This window comes from Colletotrichum tamarilloi (assembly GCF_030869305.1).
Source record: "Colletotrichum tamarilloi strain Tom-12 chromosome Unknown Scaffold_90.1, whole genome shotgun sequence".
Classification (NCBI taxonomy): domain Eukaryota; kingdom Fungi; phylum Ascomycota; class Sordariomycetes; order Glomerellales; family Glomerellaceae; genus Colletotrichum; species Colletotrichum tamarilloi.
Window position 1 is genome coordinate 94,863 of NW_026849473.1, and position 17,103 is coordinate 111,965.

Genomic DNA, 17,103 nt, shown 5'->3' on the forward strand with positions numbered 1-17,103 from the left:
GCGCATCTCTCAGCATGCCAAGCCAAGCATACGAACTCAGGTTCGTTTGGGTTCAAGATTGGGTCCAACGAAAATCGAGTCGATGAGATTCGATGAGCGATGAAGTGGCGCATCGTGGCGTCGGCCGACAATGGACGGGAACGAGAGATCCCAGTGTTCCAAGGTTCTAGTGCCAGGGCCAAGGCCGTAAACTAATACTAAAATGAGTACGAATGTATTACATTTCAAAGTCTAGCCCTCAAAACTATCCGTCCAGACTCAGCCTGTCCGTTGTTGTCCTACCACCAGCTTGACACGATTGCAACCGACCCTCCTTTACGGTCGACAGACCCATGTGTTCATGGTCCCATCTGCCTGCCTCGTTGTCCCTCCCCCATGATGCCCTGCCCATGTCTCACTAGACTTTCAAGCGTAGTCTGGCTTGTCGTGACCGGGTCCTTCAAAGGGAGCCTACGAGCCTCCTTTGTGTTCTTGCTGCGAACGTAGGTATCGGCCCAAGTATCACTCAACCATGCTCAGCTTGCGGCAAGTCTTTCCTCGTCCGTAGACTAGGTACGCGGCAACGCCGCCGAGGGAAGTCATCGGAGTCAAGTAACGGTACAAGGCACGCGGGCATGGCTGGAAGATGTAACCAACTACCTGTGCCGCCCCGGATTCGGGCAACGTCTGCTTTGTTCCACATGAGACGCCTTAATGAGCGAGACGCCCTACGGCAAGTCAATCCGAGAACATGGAACCGAGTCAACATTTCTTCTTCGAGTAAGTCGGCTGCCGTCACTCTCTTCATGAAAGCATGCACATACAGCCCAGAGACGAAATGCCAAGCCTTGTTAGCTATCCCTCTTCGATGATGGCTTTGAACAGAACTACCAGACGTCTATGGTTATGAAAGTCTCGCCCAACCTCAGATGTCACCGTTTACATGGCGCGTACACATCGCCATCATTAACCTGCTATTGAAGGCTGAATCGCGGAGACGAGCAGAAAACCAACATCGGAAACACGTCTTCACCTAGCCCGTGAGTGCCGCGTCACAGCAGGGCTGCCGAGGACGATGAGGTCCATGCCAGAGGTCGATGCGTCCGAAGAGTTGGGCCAACTGACATGCCTGTTGCAAACACATCTTTGTCCATGGACGGACGACAAGTTGGGTCGAAGATGAGAATGTTGTCCAAGTGACACATTTCTGCTTCATCATATGCCAAAACTGCTCGATCCAGAACGTGTCTGGAATTCGCGCGTGGCTCACCAATGCAAAGCGACTCAGATTCCACCCCGTTCAAATCGAATGGATAGATTCGTGTCAATTGTTTAGCTCTGATTGGATCTCGAACGGATACAACTATTCGGAGCCCCTTTCGGCCGGCCTCCAAGGCACACCAGTGATGGCTGGAAAATAAAGTACCCATTGGTGCGCTTTTGCTTGGGGCCTGACAAGAACAACGAAGGCGAAATTATATACCGAGTAAGTTGATAATTTGAAGTCCAAGTTTTCCAGTAAAGTAGACCTCAACCGGGATCCGAGAATGAAAGAAGCGCAAATGCTAGACCTTAGGTGACGTACTAGGGCGGAAACTCTAACTTATAAGGCTGCTAGGACGTGGGGATTTTTACCGCATCGAATAATGAAAAAATCAACAGACTACAACTTAATATCTACAGAACAAGAGGTACCTAGCAGGGCTTCAATAAGGTTCTTAGCCTCGAGGGAGATCGTGTTAGTCTCTTACACGTGCAATGCAGCTAGTGCCGAAGCGGGGTGGGAAGATGCAATTTGACGGAGGAATGAAAAACATATCCGGGCAAGGGTTGGTTAAGGGACAACTCACTGAATGAGTGTCTCAATGAGTATCTGGTTTTGAATGAGCAAGTCATGGCATGAGTGAGAGAGGGAGAGGGAGAGAGAGAGAGTAAGTGGATGATCGGATGAGGAGGAAGGCCGTGGATCGTGAGAATGCAGTGCCCTGAATTGCAGCAAACACCTCAGCAATAGGTAGGTAGGGCAGGTGGGCCCGGCTTAGGCGCTGTCTGCCCGTAATTCTGACGTGGTCGCCTCATGTCATGGCAGGGAACCCCGCCATTGCGCCGTGCCCCTCCAAGTTTATCGTGCGCTCGATAACAAACTTCAACCGAAATTCAGTCTTCCCAAGTTTTACCCCGCGATACTTTTCGACTAGACCACACTTCAGCTTCCCAAACCCGGCACTCACAGCTCCGTTCTCATCCATCTTCCCATCTCATTCTTGACATTCTTGTGTCTCCATCTACCTTAGCAGCTAACATGTCGTCCTCCATCATTGAAACCATACCCATCGATCACGTGCCTGCCGATCACGTCGTTCACGTCGCTTTCTTCAAGGAGATCGAGAATGCTGCGTTTTTGCACCAACAGCTCCTCGACCGCAACGCAGACTTTGAGTATGCATTGATCGATGCCTCCGTGGTATGGCACACAGCCCATCTGCACTAAGCAGTAGGCGCCGGAAATGACTGCTAATCACAAACTTCAACAGGCCGTCTCCCGAACCCATATCCTGGCTGCAGCCTTCAAGGCCGTGACCGCAAAGGTTGACGGCAGCCTCAAGACCCCAAACGTCCATTCCGAACTCGTCGCGTCCCTCAGCTCTGCCAACAATGTACGGTGACTTGTCTTGCATTTCAAGAATTGGGTTCCAGGTACTTTGGGGTTCAGGGACTAACTGGTAATTAGATTGCAGAAGCCTACCGTCGCTGTGGTATCAGCCCGTCGACCAAGGACGTGATCGTCGTCAAAATCACCTCCCCGAGCGGCCCGCCCTCTGCCCAAGACGTGGAGCAACATCTCAAGGATAACTTCCAGGGTACCCCGACCCCGTTTACGGACGAATCCATTGCGACATCGACAGATTGGGCCAAGGTGCGCAAGTACTATAAGTTGAACGGTCTCGCATGGCTCGACGCCATCAAGGACGAAGCGGAGCGCAGAGAACAGCTGGAGACTCTGGTTCTGGGTGCAATGGCATTGCGCACGGCATAAGCTGCCAAACTACGCCGGCGCATGCGTGGAACGTACAGGTCATCCACCTCTGTTCTTTGAATGGATTTGTCGTAAGTCATATAATCGTAATTGCTATGCTCTAGTTCTCGAGGGATATCTAACCCAGTACCTAGGATCCAACTCCTCGCAGCCCGGATGATTTCGAATTCCAAAAAATGCGCGCAAGTTTAGACGGATACCCCCATACTACTCTTCATTCTCCTCACCAATTCACTGAACATCGCATTGCGTCCACTTCGTGTTCGCTGTACCGCATCCCGATTTTCATGCGCTCTTCTTAAGAGATACTTCATGCATTCTCCAGTCGACCCCCAAACGAGATACTTGTACGCTTCGATGGCCTGGGACTCTGCTCTCTTCCGCTCCCGCATATTGCCCGAACCTGTCGGACAGACTAGCTCGCAGCTAACTTCGTCCGCCATGCCTTGCAATTGTGCAAAGACTACCTCAGTACAAGCTTCCCCATCGATACAAATTTTTCGAGCGCGCCTGACGGACTCAGCATTGTGGGAAGCAATGATCAAGCTGATTGATGGCATTCGGAGATCACCCTGCAAAACATTTCCCCATTGTTTCTTGAGGAGACTTTCGGCAATGCTATCGTAGGAGGCATCCGTGCCTTCTTTCGTTTCGTGGATGACGTGTCTCGGGTCGGTTCCAATGTATGCACCGCGCACAAGCTTTACGCCCAAGGTGAAGCCTTCTTCTCTTGCGACTCGAAGATGTCTTGAGAGCGTCTCTGGGGTAGACTTTAGGTACGCCTGATACGTCCCGTAGACAAGTGCTTGCCTTGGGGCGGTATTGTACTTTCGCATGTACTCCATGGTCCAATCGTCGATAACAGGCTGCAGAGAGGCCTGCTCAGCGTCGAACAAGAGGCGAACACCACGCTCGGAAGCGAGAGAGCAGACGGAGTTGATGGCGTCGGTCAGGGCGGCAGAACGTGGCAAACGTTCTGCGAGAGAATCTAGTGCTTGACGACCGGCACCAGTAAATCTGCCAGAACAGTCAGTAGGCGTGGTTTGAAGGATCAAGATGGAAAAATGGAATGAATGGTTCCTACTTGAGAGCAACAAAGTCTCCTGGTTCTGCCAGCTGTACTGTCTTCAGGGTACCTGTGGCCCAAGGAATAATCTCATTGCGGATGCACTCTTCCGCAATCTTGCCTTGGCTACAAGCACCCAATTCCTTTTTCTGAGCGTTGGTCAAGGCAACCTCCTTTGCGTATCCCAGTATGATACCCGAGAACCCTATATCTTTGAGACCCTTGATGGTTCGACCAACTTCGGCTGGAGTTTCTCCGGCGCAGAACTGTGCGTAAACTGTTTTCTTTAGGAAGAAACGCAGGAGCGGGTTCTTGTCTGGGTTGAGCAGTGGATTGGTAGCGTGTGCAAGGACGGACATTAGCCATAGCGAGGGCGGAAGAAGGATAGGCGAGGAGGATATTGTTGATGTCAGTAGGGAGCGGACGATGACGTTCAGTGGAAGGATGGATAAGGGTTTTGGTGGGCCCATTGATGGTGGTGATGAGGATATTATTGTCGATGATGGTGTCTTACGTTCGAGTGCCAGGTGTGTAGGTGTCGTGTCTGCGTCTAAGAGCTGATTATTCAACAAAGGCCGCCTCGTAGACAGATGGATGGATCTTTCCAATGTACTCATGAGAGGGAAGCTGCCATGTTGCCGAAATCCAGCGCGCGAGGCAGACGATAGGAAGGCGGCATACAATGGTCTTCTCCTAAGAGCAATGCTGTATTGTTGAGTAGGTGCAAACATGTCCGCGGCTCAAGGAGCGCAAGGTAAACGCGCCCTTTGTAGAAGCTGAGGCTTAGGATGCCTTGGAAAATGCAATGATCAATGCGAGTTGAGGAAACAAAGCTTGGTAGCGGAGTAGGGCAGAGGGGTGGTTGCCTATTTCTAAGGTAGGCTTGATTGATGGATAGTTATTTACTTAGTGACATGCAATATCGGCGCGAGAGGGTACTACAAGGTAGGTAGGTAATGTATTCGACGACCCTACACATGACATAGCCTTTATCTAGCAGTCTTTGCAAGACGCCCGAACCCACAGACAGTCAGTCCCAAGGCCGTCTCACGGACTGTACCGTAATCTCAGGTAGGCCAGTGTCAATGGCCAAGAAGATGAGGTATTGCTGTGCGCCGAGGCCGGTCAAATAGCCAACGATGGCTTTGGTGAAGTTGAACCAAGGCCCCCCTTATCTCTTTTCACAGACCCGTCACGTGGAGGTCTTGTGCCTCAGAGAGATAGCCGACTGTAGCCGGAAGCGGAGGCGGAGCGTTTGGACGGACCCTGGCGATGATGCAGAGCAATTTGCGAAGCCTCCCATTGGCGAATGGCCTTGACCTGTGATGGCGGTGCGATTGGGTTCCATCAAGATGGTTTCGATGCGACCAGGATATTCTGCGACTCGAACATTCTAGTGATTGTGACCTTCCATCTGCAGTCAACTAGATGGCCGGCCATCTTGGTACTTGGGCAGGCGTAGGGTACTGCGGCGATGTCCTGTGGTACACTGTCTCAGTTTCGCGCGGCATAGGGCCAGCTAGGCCATATTGAATCGGGCGGCGCAATAGCATGCGGATTCCTTCTCCTTCGCAATGCAGAGGTCACGCGCCAGCTTCGGGGCTTTCTGCTTCACGCAGGCTTGGCTCGGCTCGGCGATCCTCAGCGCAACCAACAAGACGTGGTTACACAGCACCTGAAGGATGGTTTTTTTTTTTTTTTTTTTTTTGGCAATGAGGTCCGCTTTCCCGGTGGAGAGCCTCGAATCAACCACTCTGAGGCTGATCGGCCTTCGGTGTCTTGCCAGATCCAAACCGCCTGCGTAGAGATTCCACATAGCCAATGGGACGGCCCCGAGCAAGACCAACAGCGTCCTGTAATCCACCGTATACCAGTCCAAAGAGGAGGCCATATCTTGCTGTGCGAGCTGCCGTTGGAAGAGAGAAGCGATCTAGAGTGAACAAGAACCATTAGTACGCGCATACATGCGCCTGCATGGGACGGAGTTGACCTACTCCACAGACTGAAAGTACCGGCCACGGTCAAACTGGCGGAGACGGTACTGATGAGATCGCTCTGGCCTCGATACCGGTCGATGGTGCTCTCCAAGCCAAAGGCCATGAGGGTCCAGAAACTAAGTCTGGCTCCCATGGTCAAGCCTTCCCTGAGGCCGCCGTACATGGTGTGGTAGTTCTTGCTCTTGTGGTAGAGATACCATCCGGTCGTCGTTGTTGGCATCTTGTGCGCGTGCTCAGCACGGAAGCGCAGCTGAGCTATGCGACCTCCATGGGCGAGACCCAGAGTAGTTCCGATACCAAATCCAATAAGCCCTGCGAGCGGGATTCGTGCTGGTGTCGGGATGGAGAGGCGTGCCTCGGAAGGCTTCTGGCCGAAACTGAGGCTCTCGGCCAACGTCATCTGCGGTCGTTCGGCCATGGTGGGATCGATACTGGGAGGATAATCGGTTCCGAGTTGTGTTTTGTGGTTTTCATTGGCATATTCAGGCATCTTGGAAGAGCGGACAACTTGTGGCTGTTGGCAATTGAAGACTTTGGTGACGAATACCGGGATGCACGGCCAATGTGCTCACCTCAGGTGCAGAAGTCCGTGATCCGTCAGCTCCTGGGAGCTTGGGCCATCTCTCCATACAACACGAAGTCATGTGATTTCGCATTGGAGAAAGTGCCCCGCGGTCCCGAGCTCTGTCGGTCGCGACTTCCCCGCTGCTTACCTGACAGCTGCCACCTGAGAGAAAGTAAGGTACCTTTACCATAGTTCTTCACCCACCGACGATCCCCAACCAACATCTTGGTTTGCGACGTCCCACTGTCGCCTCCAACACCTTGCATTCAATCTCCATAAGGTAGAACAGGTACACCTCGCAAAGATGGTATGAAAATAGGTCGCTGCCTTTCCAAACCTTATCGTACTAACACTCTTGATCAGCAGATCGACGAGACCTTCTTCTCGGTACGCTTCAAGTACGGTGCCCACACCATCTTGATGTTTGTCGACGGCCAACAGCAATTCTCCGAAGTAACCACATCGCTGCTCGAGGTGCTCCGCGATCGCTTCCCCGATGGCCTTACAATCAACCACACTTCCCCCGAGACAACCGCCGTTCCTGAAGGCGACGTACAACTGGCTTATGCCCTGCCAGTCAATGCCACCGATTTGACTCAAGGATGGAAGAATATCAAGGTTTCTGACAGCGATACGCCAGTTGGCAAGGGCTTCAAAGATAATTGCATTGTCGCATTCTCGTTTGATACAGATGAGCCTGAGTTCTTGGTCGATATCCCGACCCTGGATGATGAGATGGAGGATGAAGAGGGCATGGGGTCGGACGCATGATGGATAACACTTGGGATTTCAAAAACGATACACGCATGGCGTTGGGCGATGGGGTCGCAGAATTATGAATCATGTGCGTCAAACTTGAAAGGAGTGGCCTTTCACAGACACACAACAACATCTGTCTGCACAGATGCATGAATACCAGGCAATGAAAGATACCGCCTTGGCTAATTCACACTCATAGATAGTAAAGCGAAGATCCAAAAAGTTCTGGGCATCGAAACAAGCTTGTTTTTAAGTTAGCAGGCTACCTAAGACAGTTCGTCATGACTGCCACGACTGGGGACCTTTGCGTAAGCACATCTGGCCCTTAGAATTCGGGACTCATTGGTACATCACAGTCTAAAGGCTTCTTGTGGCTTCGTTTAATGCAAAGAGCATGTGAAATTGAACCGCAATTGGTAGGAAGATGCATTCATTGCGCATTGCATCGAGGCAAGAAATTACCTTACGATTAGGACAGTGCCTGGAACAAATGACGTCGGTGGCCTGGACCCGGCTACTTTACAGCAGGTGAAATGGTCTCCACTACGGAGTACAGGGGCACCCCAAGTGCCTAGGCACAGTGCCTGGCGCCCTGGTCAGGGTTGCTGTCGCTGTAGCTAGGTATCCATTTGGACCCCTTTTCCACACATGTTCCGTCCCATGTCACGCCCGAACGCAAATTGCGACGGAAAGCTGGACGAAACAGGAGGAACTACTCCGTATTATTATTGTGATTATTTTTCTTCCCTTTCCATCTCGACTGTAATTATTCATACGACTAGACTAATCTTTTCTCTCGGCTTCATATCCCTCTTTTCACAACAAGGAGGCTCGACACCAAACACAGCTGCAGAGTCATTGACTTCTGCTTCATGCTGCCGTCTACATGTCCCTAGTGGCCCTCCTCCGCCATGGCCTCCGCCTCCTGCTGCCGCTGGCGGTAATCTCGACCTTTTGGCTTTATCTCTATCCCGTCTTCTTGGGATGCGCATTCCCTGTCGCTCCAACCGGCAGCGCATCGACGAGTCCGAGCCATGTCGCCGACAGCAGCGCCGCTGCTTTTCTCGAAGCCGCGCGACAACATATTCCTCTACCAATCCCCCTACGATCAAGCGAAGCTCGCCCCGCGCCTTTCCGCCTTCTTGCGCTTGGTGACCCCCAGCTCGAGGGCGACACGTCCATTCGAAAACACGATGGCCCAATCTTCCCTCACGCGAGGAGTCTATGGTCCCATGTGACCTTTGGATCGAGTCACTCGCTGCGCCAGCGCATTCGTCACTCTCTGCACGACATTGTCGATATCTTCTGGGAGGACGTCTTTGACGAGCTCGAGTCCATTCGCAAGCGGATAGACCTCTTTGGCAACGACTTTTACCTGGCACATATCTTCCGAACGGTACACTGGTGGACTCGCCCTACCCACGTTACCGTGCTCGGGGACCTCTTGGGCAGCCAGTGGATTGGCATTGAAGAGTTCCGGCGCCGCGGCCGTCGGTATTGGGATCGCGTGGTGCGAGGGGCCGAGAGGGTTCCAGACGAAGCTGCAGTGTTCCCGGCCATGGAGTATGACCTCACTGACTACCTTTCCGTCTCTGGTGAGCCCTCTGCTGTGTGGCCGCGCCGTGTCATCAACGTGGCCGGCAACCACGACATTGGTTACGCCGGCGATATCAATCAAGACCGCTTCGGCCGGTTCGAGCGCCTCTTTGGCAAGGCAAACTATGAGCTACGCTTCGAGCTCCCCATCCAAGACCCGAAACTCAACGCCACCATTGTGGACGACGAGCAAAATCCCGAGTCCGATCGCCTGGCCCCAGAGATTCGCGTCATTGTCCTGAACGACATGAATTTGGATACTCCGGCCAAAGACACGTCCCTCCAAGACGACACATATGCCTTCATCAACGCAGTCATTGAGACTTCGGCAGCGGTAGAATACAGCGGCCATTTCACCGTTGTACTGACTCACATCCCGTTGTACAAGCCTGAAGGTGTTTGCGTCGACGCGCCCTTTTTCGACTTTCACGGCGACCACGACGGTGGCGGAGTCAAGGAGCAGAACCTGCTCTCGGCTGACGCGAGCAAGGGCTTCCTCGAGGGCATCTTTGGCATGAGCGGTAACACGGAGGCGCCCGGCAACGGCAAAGGTCGCCGCGGCGTCATCTTGAACGGCCACGATCACGAGGGCTGTGACACGTACCACTACGTCAACCAGACGAAACCAGACCAACAAGATCGGTCATGGGAGGTCGAAACCTGGCCGACCGCAAAGAGCCGCGGCGCAGTCGGCGCAGCTGGTGCTCCGGGGCTGAGGGAGATCACGGTTAGGAGCATGATGGGCGACTTTGGCGGCAACGCAGGTCTACTCAGCGCCTGGTTTGACGAGACCACGTGGACCTGGCAATTTGAATATGCAACTTGTGCCTTGGGCACCCAGCACTTTTGGTGGTTCGTCCACATCATCGACCTCATTGCAGTCGTAGCACTTGTTGCGTACGGCGTTTTAGTCGTGACAGCGACAAGCAGTGCCTGCGTTGCTGCACCTGCACCAGCACCAATCCCGGAGGAAAAGAAGATGGTTCAAAACGGGGAGGCCAATTCATAATAATGTTGCTCAAATACCCGGCCAGGAAAAGCCTTGTCTCATTTCTAGTGTACAATCTCATTTTGTAGCATTACTCGCATCGTTCTTGCAATTTCCATCCGGCATGCTGTGATATTATGTCTGACCTTTTTCGTTACGATGGCAACAGTGTCCATCCATCGCCTTTATGATGCACAAGTATAAGGACAGCGCTGTCGGTGATAGAACCTTGGGCTTGTACACCCGAGCTGTTACGGATATCTTTCATCAGTCGCGAAGGACCGAGCAGCTGCCCCTTACCCTAAGTTCCACGACACATCCCCCAAGCCAACACGTCCGGACAGCTCCGCGGTGAGGCAATGGGTTAGGCGTTCAGCTCACACGTCCAGCTTGCGAGATTAGAATAGATCAAGCTGTGTTCTCTGCCGCTTGCCAACGCTGAACTATGGGGGACGACCCTGCGCAGAGCTGCCAGATTGCGCTGCGTACCTGATCTACTGCGAGATGTCTCACCGCCATGTGGTCTCGTACAACTTCTGTGCGATTTATGATTACGTTACTACATCTGAGGGTGTGCAATGCATCCATCAATTCATTCGGGGACGTAATGTCGATACGTTCCAGACGATACCAGCTGGACTGGGTCAAGTAGCTTCCACTCCACGAAAACGCGACCTTCTCACGTCGTACAAGTGCCATGGACGCAAGTCCGATTCTATGACAGCACTGGAAGGCCGTTTTTGTCGCACTTCTTTTGTCCAATTCCCTCGTATGCCTACCGGCCTCCCTTGCTGGACGCCGGTTGCCCTGCTTACCGGGGAGAACAAGGCGAAAGATCTCATGATGGATTCTATAAGTGTTGCCCTGTTGCTGTTTCGCCATCCATCGAGGTTATACTGGTACGACCTTTTGCACGACACTCGACAGGAATCCAGGCATTCATTCTTTGGTCATATGAGCTCTTTCGGACCTTTTCGATCCCAGAATACCCAATATTGAGCTGGTCTTTCAAAAGCCGTGAAGTATCTCGGGGATATCGAGAAACACAGAAATCGTCACCAGACCAGGAAGCATTGTCACCCTGATAGCAATGTTGCTGTGCCAGCCTGTACTTCCTCGTGCAGCCTCATGCTGAGTGAACCGCAAACATTGATGCAGATGATCTTGCGGTGATACTGGTTCATGGCTTGGATATCAAAGCCTGGAAAAGAAGACAATTTTTTTCAAGGCGTTACGGGAATATAATCCAGGGCAACGGCGAGGTTGAGGACATGAATTAAAAGCATCGACATCAGCCAACATTGCAATATAACCTCGAGTCTTCGCAACCGCAACGTTTGGCGCTCTGCTCTATATTTACCGTTCAACACCACTTCTGGAAACAAGGCTTATAGACTGGTTCTCGATACCGTAACAACATGCGCTTCTTCCAAGTTACACTTTTCACCCTCTTCACGGCACACGGTCTGGCCGCGCCAACCACACAAAAGCCAGACACCAGCTCCCTTGCCGAAGCAGACCCTCTCATCGAGGCAGGAAAGACACCGCCATTCAACCCATTATGGCACTACTGTCAGTTGGCCTGCCGCTGCGACGACTTGAAAGGGAAAGACAGAGACGGGTACGTGGGATCCTAATCACTTTGCAATTTCAAAGTTCACAAAAGAGTGTTGCGATCGAGTCATTGCCAATAGACTAACCATTGGCAGATTCTTCCAATGCATCACAAACCCCAACTGCGAGCAGTGTGCGAGAGTAGGGATGAAGAAGAACCCTCACCCAGCTTAAGCATTCTCAGCCTCACGGAAGTCTTGGTAGCTAGCTGAGTTTCGATCAATGGAGGATATTTGGAAGGCTGAATTAGGATACCGCCCACTGGAGGTACGTGATGATGGAGAATAGTAGCACGGCCTACGATGATTGATGATGAGGGACGGACAATGGGCTGGAAACCCATAGGCTTATAGTAATGAACAATAGATATCAACTACAGAATCTGGCAATGGAATGAGTCAACCCCTAGGTTATACGGTGATCTAACTGCGCCACTCGATTACAGCTTGGCTTTACATCGCACAACGGTACGCCAACTTTGATTGAGCCATTCCCTCATAGAGGTGTTCTGGCATTGTAGTAGTATACAGAGATTCGTACATATGCAGACCTACGTCGTCAAGTCTATACGCAAGTTGGGACGCCTCTTCGCCGCCCAAGCTTGCCTGATAATACAAATACAAATAGTTTTGGTAAGAAGAGAGAAGAAGTGGGTCTTTGTGGAAAGCACAAGATGTGCTGATTAGCCAAGGGATTTTGGTTGTGCGTGGCAGCCCCCTCTTTACTGCTTCTTGCTGGCGTCGTCGCCCTTAACGAACCATCCGCCGAAGGAGCCCATCATGCTCTGCATGGCTTCCTGCTGGGCCTTCTCCTGCATGGCAGCTTCCTCCTTGAGCCACTTTTCACCGTTTTCGCGAATCTCCTTCTCGAGCATCTCGTAGTTGCGCTGGCCGCGCTCACGGGCGATATCCTGGAGCATCTTACCCTGGGCGAGAGCCTCGTGGGGGTTCTGTTCACCATCGGGGGAAACCATCAAGGCCATGTTAGAGGGCTTGAGGCCGAGCATGCCACCCAGCAAGCCCATGCCTGAAGGCGCCTTCTTCTTCTTGGCTTCCACCTGCTTGTTGAACTCGGCACGTGCAATCGCCTCGCGGCGAGCAAACTCGGTAGGAATGTGCTTGCCCTCGAATGACTTGAGGACCTTGCGAACATCGCCGTACTGCATGGTGTGGATGTACTCGAGAAAGGGAATCAGGCTGACAAGCTCCTTGTCCTTGGACTCGCCCTTCCACTTGGGAAGAACAATGGCGTTCTCTGGCTGGTTCTGGACGTGCTTGTCGCTGCTGTCGATAATGATCACCTTGGACAGGTCGCGATTGAGGTAAGACAGATCCTGCATCCGGGTTAGAGGTAGTACACAGAATAGTTGAGGGGCATTCTACGAACCTTGACGACTTCACCATCCTTGTACTTGGTCGCCTCGCGGTAGAGGGGCCACATGATGAAGCGGTAGGGGTCAAGTTTGCGAACAAGCGGCTCGCCAATGGCGAAAGGAACGCTGGTAAAGAGAACCAACTCGTAGTACTGGCTCAGGTAACGCAGGAAATAGTCAACGCCGGGGCGCTTGGCCACTCTCCAACCGTGCTCGCGCGTCCACTCGCTGTGAACGAGCATATCTTCCAAGCTGATACACAGGGTGTAGGGACGCTCAAAAGACGGATCGGGATCAGGGAGCAGCTTCTCAAAGGCAGGCTCCTGGTAGTAGTTCAAGAAGTCGCCGGTACGGGCGGTGACTCTGTTCCACCAAGCGCCGAACCCCCATCCGTTCGGTGCATCCTCGGCGTGCCGGAGCTCGTCTGCCTTGTCTTCCCAGTTGCGGCCAAGGTAGACGGCACCGGCAGCCCCGAAGCCGACGAAGGCGAGGAACATGCGGCTCGCAAACTGCTGTCTTTTCCTGTCTGTTGATGAGACGTATGCCGAGTCGGGAAGCTCTCCACGCCCGCGACCGCCGCCCTGGGCCACAGCCTCTTCTTCAGCGAGGGCAGCCAGCGCGGCCTTGTTTGTCGCACCAGACATCTCGTATGCTAGGGTGGAGGGGATTCCCTGGGTGAGGTCGGGTAGTGGGCCGGTAGGTGCGGCAGGCTCAGGAGCTTCGGTCTTATCGGCGGCATTCTCGGCGTCGGATTTGGGAGTTTGTGTTGAGGATGTCTTGGATGAAGCTTCGGCAGCCTCTTCGTACGCTGCTTTGTATTCGGGACTTGACGACGCCGAGGTCTCCTCTTGCGTCGATTCAGAAGACTTTTGCTGGTCAATCGGCTTATCTGAAGGGGAGCCTTTCGGCTTGTTGTCCTGCGCAAAACCCCTAGTCCATGATGAAGCTAGGAACTCGGGTCTCCTCGCAGCTGGTGTTGCGACAGAGCGGTAGAGCTGCGCCGCAGTGGGCTGCAGACGCGCGATGCGAGCTGCCCTTGACAGCATGGCGTTTCAAGGGCCAATGTGGACGTGGCTAGGTATTGATGGCTTCGAAGCTGGACCGTTGTCTTGATCTTAAAGTTGATAGATGATGGGGACGTACGTGTTGCGCCAGCGGACGGGAAAAGATGCTGGTGCAAGCGTGTGAGGTCGAGGTGGAGTGGGTTTGGCGATATTCCTGACGAAGGCACTAGAAATTTTCGATGAGGAAGCACACTGTCCGGACCACCTTGGAACTTTCTGACCAGGGGAACGAATGACAGCTCGTTGGGTGCACGGTGCCTTGAGAAGCTTGGGACCTGGAACTTCACTGTGAAGTGGCTGTTCTGCAGAACCTGGAAGGTGCCCCAGGGAGCTGGTGCCACTGTGGCCAGGGTGAGAAGGAAACTGCAAAAAAGCGTTGATCCACCAAGGTAACGACTGGGTGCCGAGTATTCTCCGGCTATCTCCATCGGCGATAACTGTACGCTTAGGTAAGGCATTGCACGGATAAGGAACCTCGAATGAGGTCATTCTCGATGTAGATGCTGTCCCACCTTTGGTTCTCCCCAGCAATGATTGGTCACAGCTCACATCTGCTTAGTAACCCGGGTGCACGTCCTCTGGGAAGGGGCTCACGTGCGAACCTTGTCCGAATGGTGGACGCGCGACTGATGGAGGTCCTTCGTCCCCTCCGGCAGTGACCTTCATGCATGAGCTGCATCCACCACCACCCACCGAGTGTCCGTCCATCCTGAGCAGGGTTGGAAAAAATACTACTAGTATTTAGTATTAGTCTAGTCTAGTACTAGTAAGTCTAGTATTAGTCCACCCTTTGGGATACTAGACTAGTATTAGTATAGCTAGTACTAGACTAGACTAGTATTAGTATACTAATAGTATACTAATTAGTATAAAATATACTATTTATAGTAATTTTATTACTATTTTTAGAAATTTAAATATTAGTCTTGATTAATTCTAAAAAAATTCTAAAAAATATAATAAAAAATATTTTCATAGTAAATATAAATAAAACTATTTAATTAAAAAATATCTATAATTTAATTTTTAAATTCTTAAAAAATTTAATAAAGAACTAATATTTTAAGAATATTTTATATAAATAATAATATTTAAGCTTTTAAAGCTATATAAAAAAAGCTTTTAATAATTTTATTTTAATATATATTAATATTTATGATTAATTATTAAGTATAAGTTTATAAATAATTTTTTTAATATATACTAATTAGTATACTAATACTAGTCTAGTATAGTATTAGTCTAGGACGTACTAGACTAGCCTAGTATTAGTCCAGGTCGTACTAGACTAGCCTAGTATTAGTCCAGGCCATACTAGACTAGACTAGACTAATTTCCAACCCTGATCCTGAGTGCTGCCCCCCCCTCATAACTGCGCCATACCCCCAGTGCTTCCATCCGCAACTCTTTCCACTTCGCATTTTCCACTTGTTGCACCCCTCAAAGAATACCCTCGAACCTCACCTAACCTGGCCGAATCCCTCAGATACAGACACATCAACACAAGCCGTCCAAATCAACCTAGCACCGTCACAATTCCCTCTATCGTCACCATGGCCGTCGCGCGTGGTGAATTCTAGAGGGTGGTCCCCAAGTTCGCATCAACGATCACAATGGGACCACCCTCTGTGATTCACTACGCTCTGCGAGACTGTCTGTCGACCTGCAACAACCTCACCAATCAAACCAACTAAACACAAAGCTGTTGAAATCTCTGCACATAACCACTAGATACCATTCATTGAGGGAAAAATCGCCCCGCCACCCCGCCACTCCCGACGCTCCTACCCACCAACACGGTTGGCGCATTACCAAAGCCTCAACATCTTGAGTATACATTGAATACCTGGAAAGGATTCAACAACCCAAGATACCGTAGCATCACGAATATCAACCCGAGCCACTGACCGCAACAATGGTTCGCCGCGGCAAGATATCGAGAGCCGCCGGCTCATCACTCGACCCGACACCGATTGCATCTACTCTTACCACACCACTAAGCTCCGCCTACCCGTCGACGTATGCCTCCGAAGTTGAAATAGATGCACTCGGAGACAGCATCGGCTCTCTTACTCTGAGCGAGAGAAGAGCAGCCAGGAGGAAGGCTAAGCCTTTTGCGTTCATGGCTTTGCCATCAGAACTTCGCCTCAAGATTTACGACTATTATTTTGAAGGAAGTGGTGGCGTCGTGGACCTCGACCCAGACAACTACAAGACCTACCACAAAAAGCTCGGAATCCAAAGAACTTGCCGCACTGTCTATCAGGAAGTCTCTCACTACTTCTACAGCAGCCGCCCGTTCCGCATTTTCCCAACACACCCGGGCAAGTACTTCAAAAGTAAGAAGCCGCTCTTGGCTCGTATGAAGCCAAGCTCAAGATCGTACATTACATCCTTGGAGCTTCGCCTTGGTCCCGGATGGAGTAAACCGCCGCGAGGATGGGTGGTGACGCCAGCTCTGGGCCTCCACGAGTGCGTCAACGTCCGTCGCTTGACGGTGCTGGTCGAATGCGATCCCAGCGACGGCATCTTTAACGGTTTTCGCCGGTCGGATGGCTTTTATGAAGGTTTCAGCCAGTCTCTCCTGACGGAGATATTCAACCAGATGCCCTGGATCGACACCGTCTATTTCGACGCCTGGCCTGGTGTGAAGAAGTCGGGGGGGATGATGCGGGCCCTTCTGGAGGTGACATCGGCGAACAACCGGAAGATCAGATGGGGCCCTGAGAGAGGATGGACTGATGGACCCGAAGACGACGAGGTTAAGCCGACCAACTCCTTGGTTCTGGTGCCTCCGGCGTCCGAGTTCAGCACGTCTAATATGGGCGTCCTGGTCATGGCTTGAATGGTGACTATTGAAATTGAACGGCGTGGACTATCAACTTTCCTTTTACTTTGGGCAAGCTCGCGAACGATACTGAGCTCTTTTCTTACGGGACTGGATGGCACGGACATGAAGGCGGGCATGGAATTTTCGGTTGAGCAATGTGCTGCTCCAGGTAACCGACACCATCATCCCTCCTGCAACGAGATTGTAATATTAGCATAACGAGGAATGAGAACGAA

The 17,103-nt window shown here is 51.8% G+C and overlaps 8 protein-coding genes across 8 annotated transcripts; 5 read left to right on the top strand and 3 right to left on the bottom strand.

Annotated features, from left to right (window-relative positions):
* Positions 1-2,281: 2,281 nt before the first annotated feature.
* On the top strand, positions 2,282-3,016 carry CTAM01_13189 (uncharacterized protein; the record flags this gene model as incomplete). Its single annotated transcript, XM_060529193.1, has 3 exons — positions 2,282-2,443; positions 2,514-2,636; positions 2,711-3,016. 3 exons carry the CDS (start codon positions 2,282-2,284, stop codon positions 3,014-3,016), a joined length of 591 nt encoding a protein of 196 aa, XP_060376243.1.
* Positions 3,017-3,204: 188 nt separating this feature from the next.
* Positions 3,205-4,813, bottom strand: CTAM01_13190 (proline dehydrogenase; the record flags this gene model as incomplete). Its single annotated transcript, XM_060529194.1, has 2 exons — positions 3,205-4,033; positions 4,101-4,813. The coding sequence occupies 2 exons, from the start codon at positions 4,811-4,813 to the stop codon at positions 3,205-3,207; spliced, it is 1,542 nt and encodes a 513-aa protein (XP_060376244.1).
* A 1,014-nt stretch (positions 4,814-5,827) lies between these two features.
* CTAM01_13191 (uncharacterized protein) lies at positions 5,828-6,569 on the bottom strand (the record flags this gene model as incomplete). The annotated part of the gene is made up of 2 exons (XM_060529195.1): positions 5,828-6,012; positions 6,077-6,569. 2 exons carry the CDS (start codon positions 6,567-6,569, stop codon positions 5,828-5,830), a joined length of 678 nt encoding a protein of 225 aa, XP_060376245.1.
* A 379-nt stretch (positions 6,570-6,948) lies between these two features.
* CTAM01_13192 (uncharacterized protein) lies at positions 6,949-7,415 on the top strand (the record flags this gene model as incomplete). Its single annotated transcript, XM_060529196.1, has 2 exons — positions 6,949-6,951; positions 7,011-7,415. 2 exons carry the CDS (start codon positions 6,949-6,951, stop codon positions 7,413-7,415), a joined length of 408 nt encoding a protein of 135 aa, XP_060376246.1.
* Positions 7,416-8,289: 874 nt separating this feature from the next.
* CTAM01_13193 (uncharacterized protein) lies at positions 8,290-10,008 on the top strand (the record flags this gene model as incomplete). Its single annotated transcript, XM_060529197.1, has 1 exon — positions 8,290-10,008. The coding sequence occupies one exon, from the start codon at positions 8,290-8,292 to the stop codon at positions 10,006-10,008; it is 1,719 nt and encodes a 572-aa protein (XP_060376247.1).
* Positions 10,009-11,405: 1,397 nt separating this feature from the next.
* CTAM01_13194 (uncharacterized protein) lies at positions 11,406-11,775 on the top strand (the record flags this gene model as incomplete). Its single annotated transcript, XM_060529198.1, has 2 exons — positions 11,406-11,608; positions 11,697-11,775. The coding sequence occupies 2 exons, from the start codon at positions 11,406-11,408 to the stop codon at positions 11,773-11,775; spliced, it is 282 nt and encodes a 93-aa protein (XP_060376248.1).
* Positions 11,776-12,322: 547 nt separating this feature from the next.
* On the bottom strand, positions 12,323-14,019 carry CTAM01_13195 (NLI interacting factor-like phosphatase; the record flags this gene model as incomplete). The annotated part of the gene is made up of 2 exons (XM_060529199.1): positions 12,323-12,934; positions 12,988-14,019. 2 exons carry the CDS (start codon positions 14,017-14,019, stop codon positions 12,323-12,325), a joined length of 1,644 nt encoding a protein of 547 aa, XP_060376249.1.
* A 1,933-nt stretch (positions 14,020-15,952) lies between these two features.
* On the top strand, positions 15,953-16,882 carry CTAM01_13196 (uncharacterized protein; the record flags this gene model as incomplete). Its single annotated transcript, XM_060529200.1, has 1 exon — positions 15,953-16,882. One exon carries the CDS (start codon positions 15,953-15,955, stop codon positions 16,880-16,882), a length of 930 nt encoding a protein of 309 aa, XP_060376250.1.
* Positions 16,883-17,103: the final 221 nt, after the last annotated feature.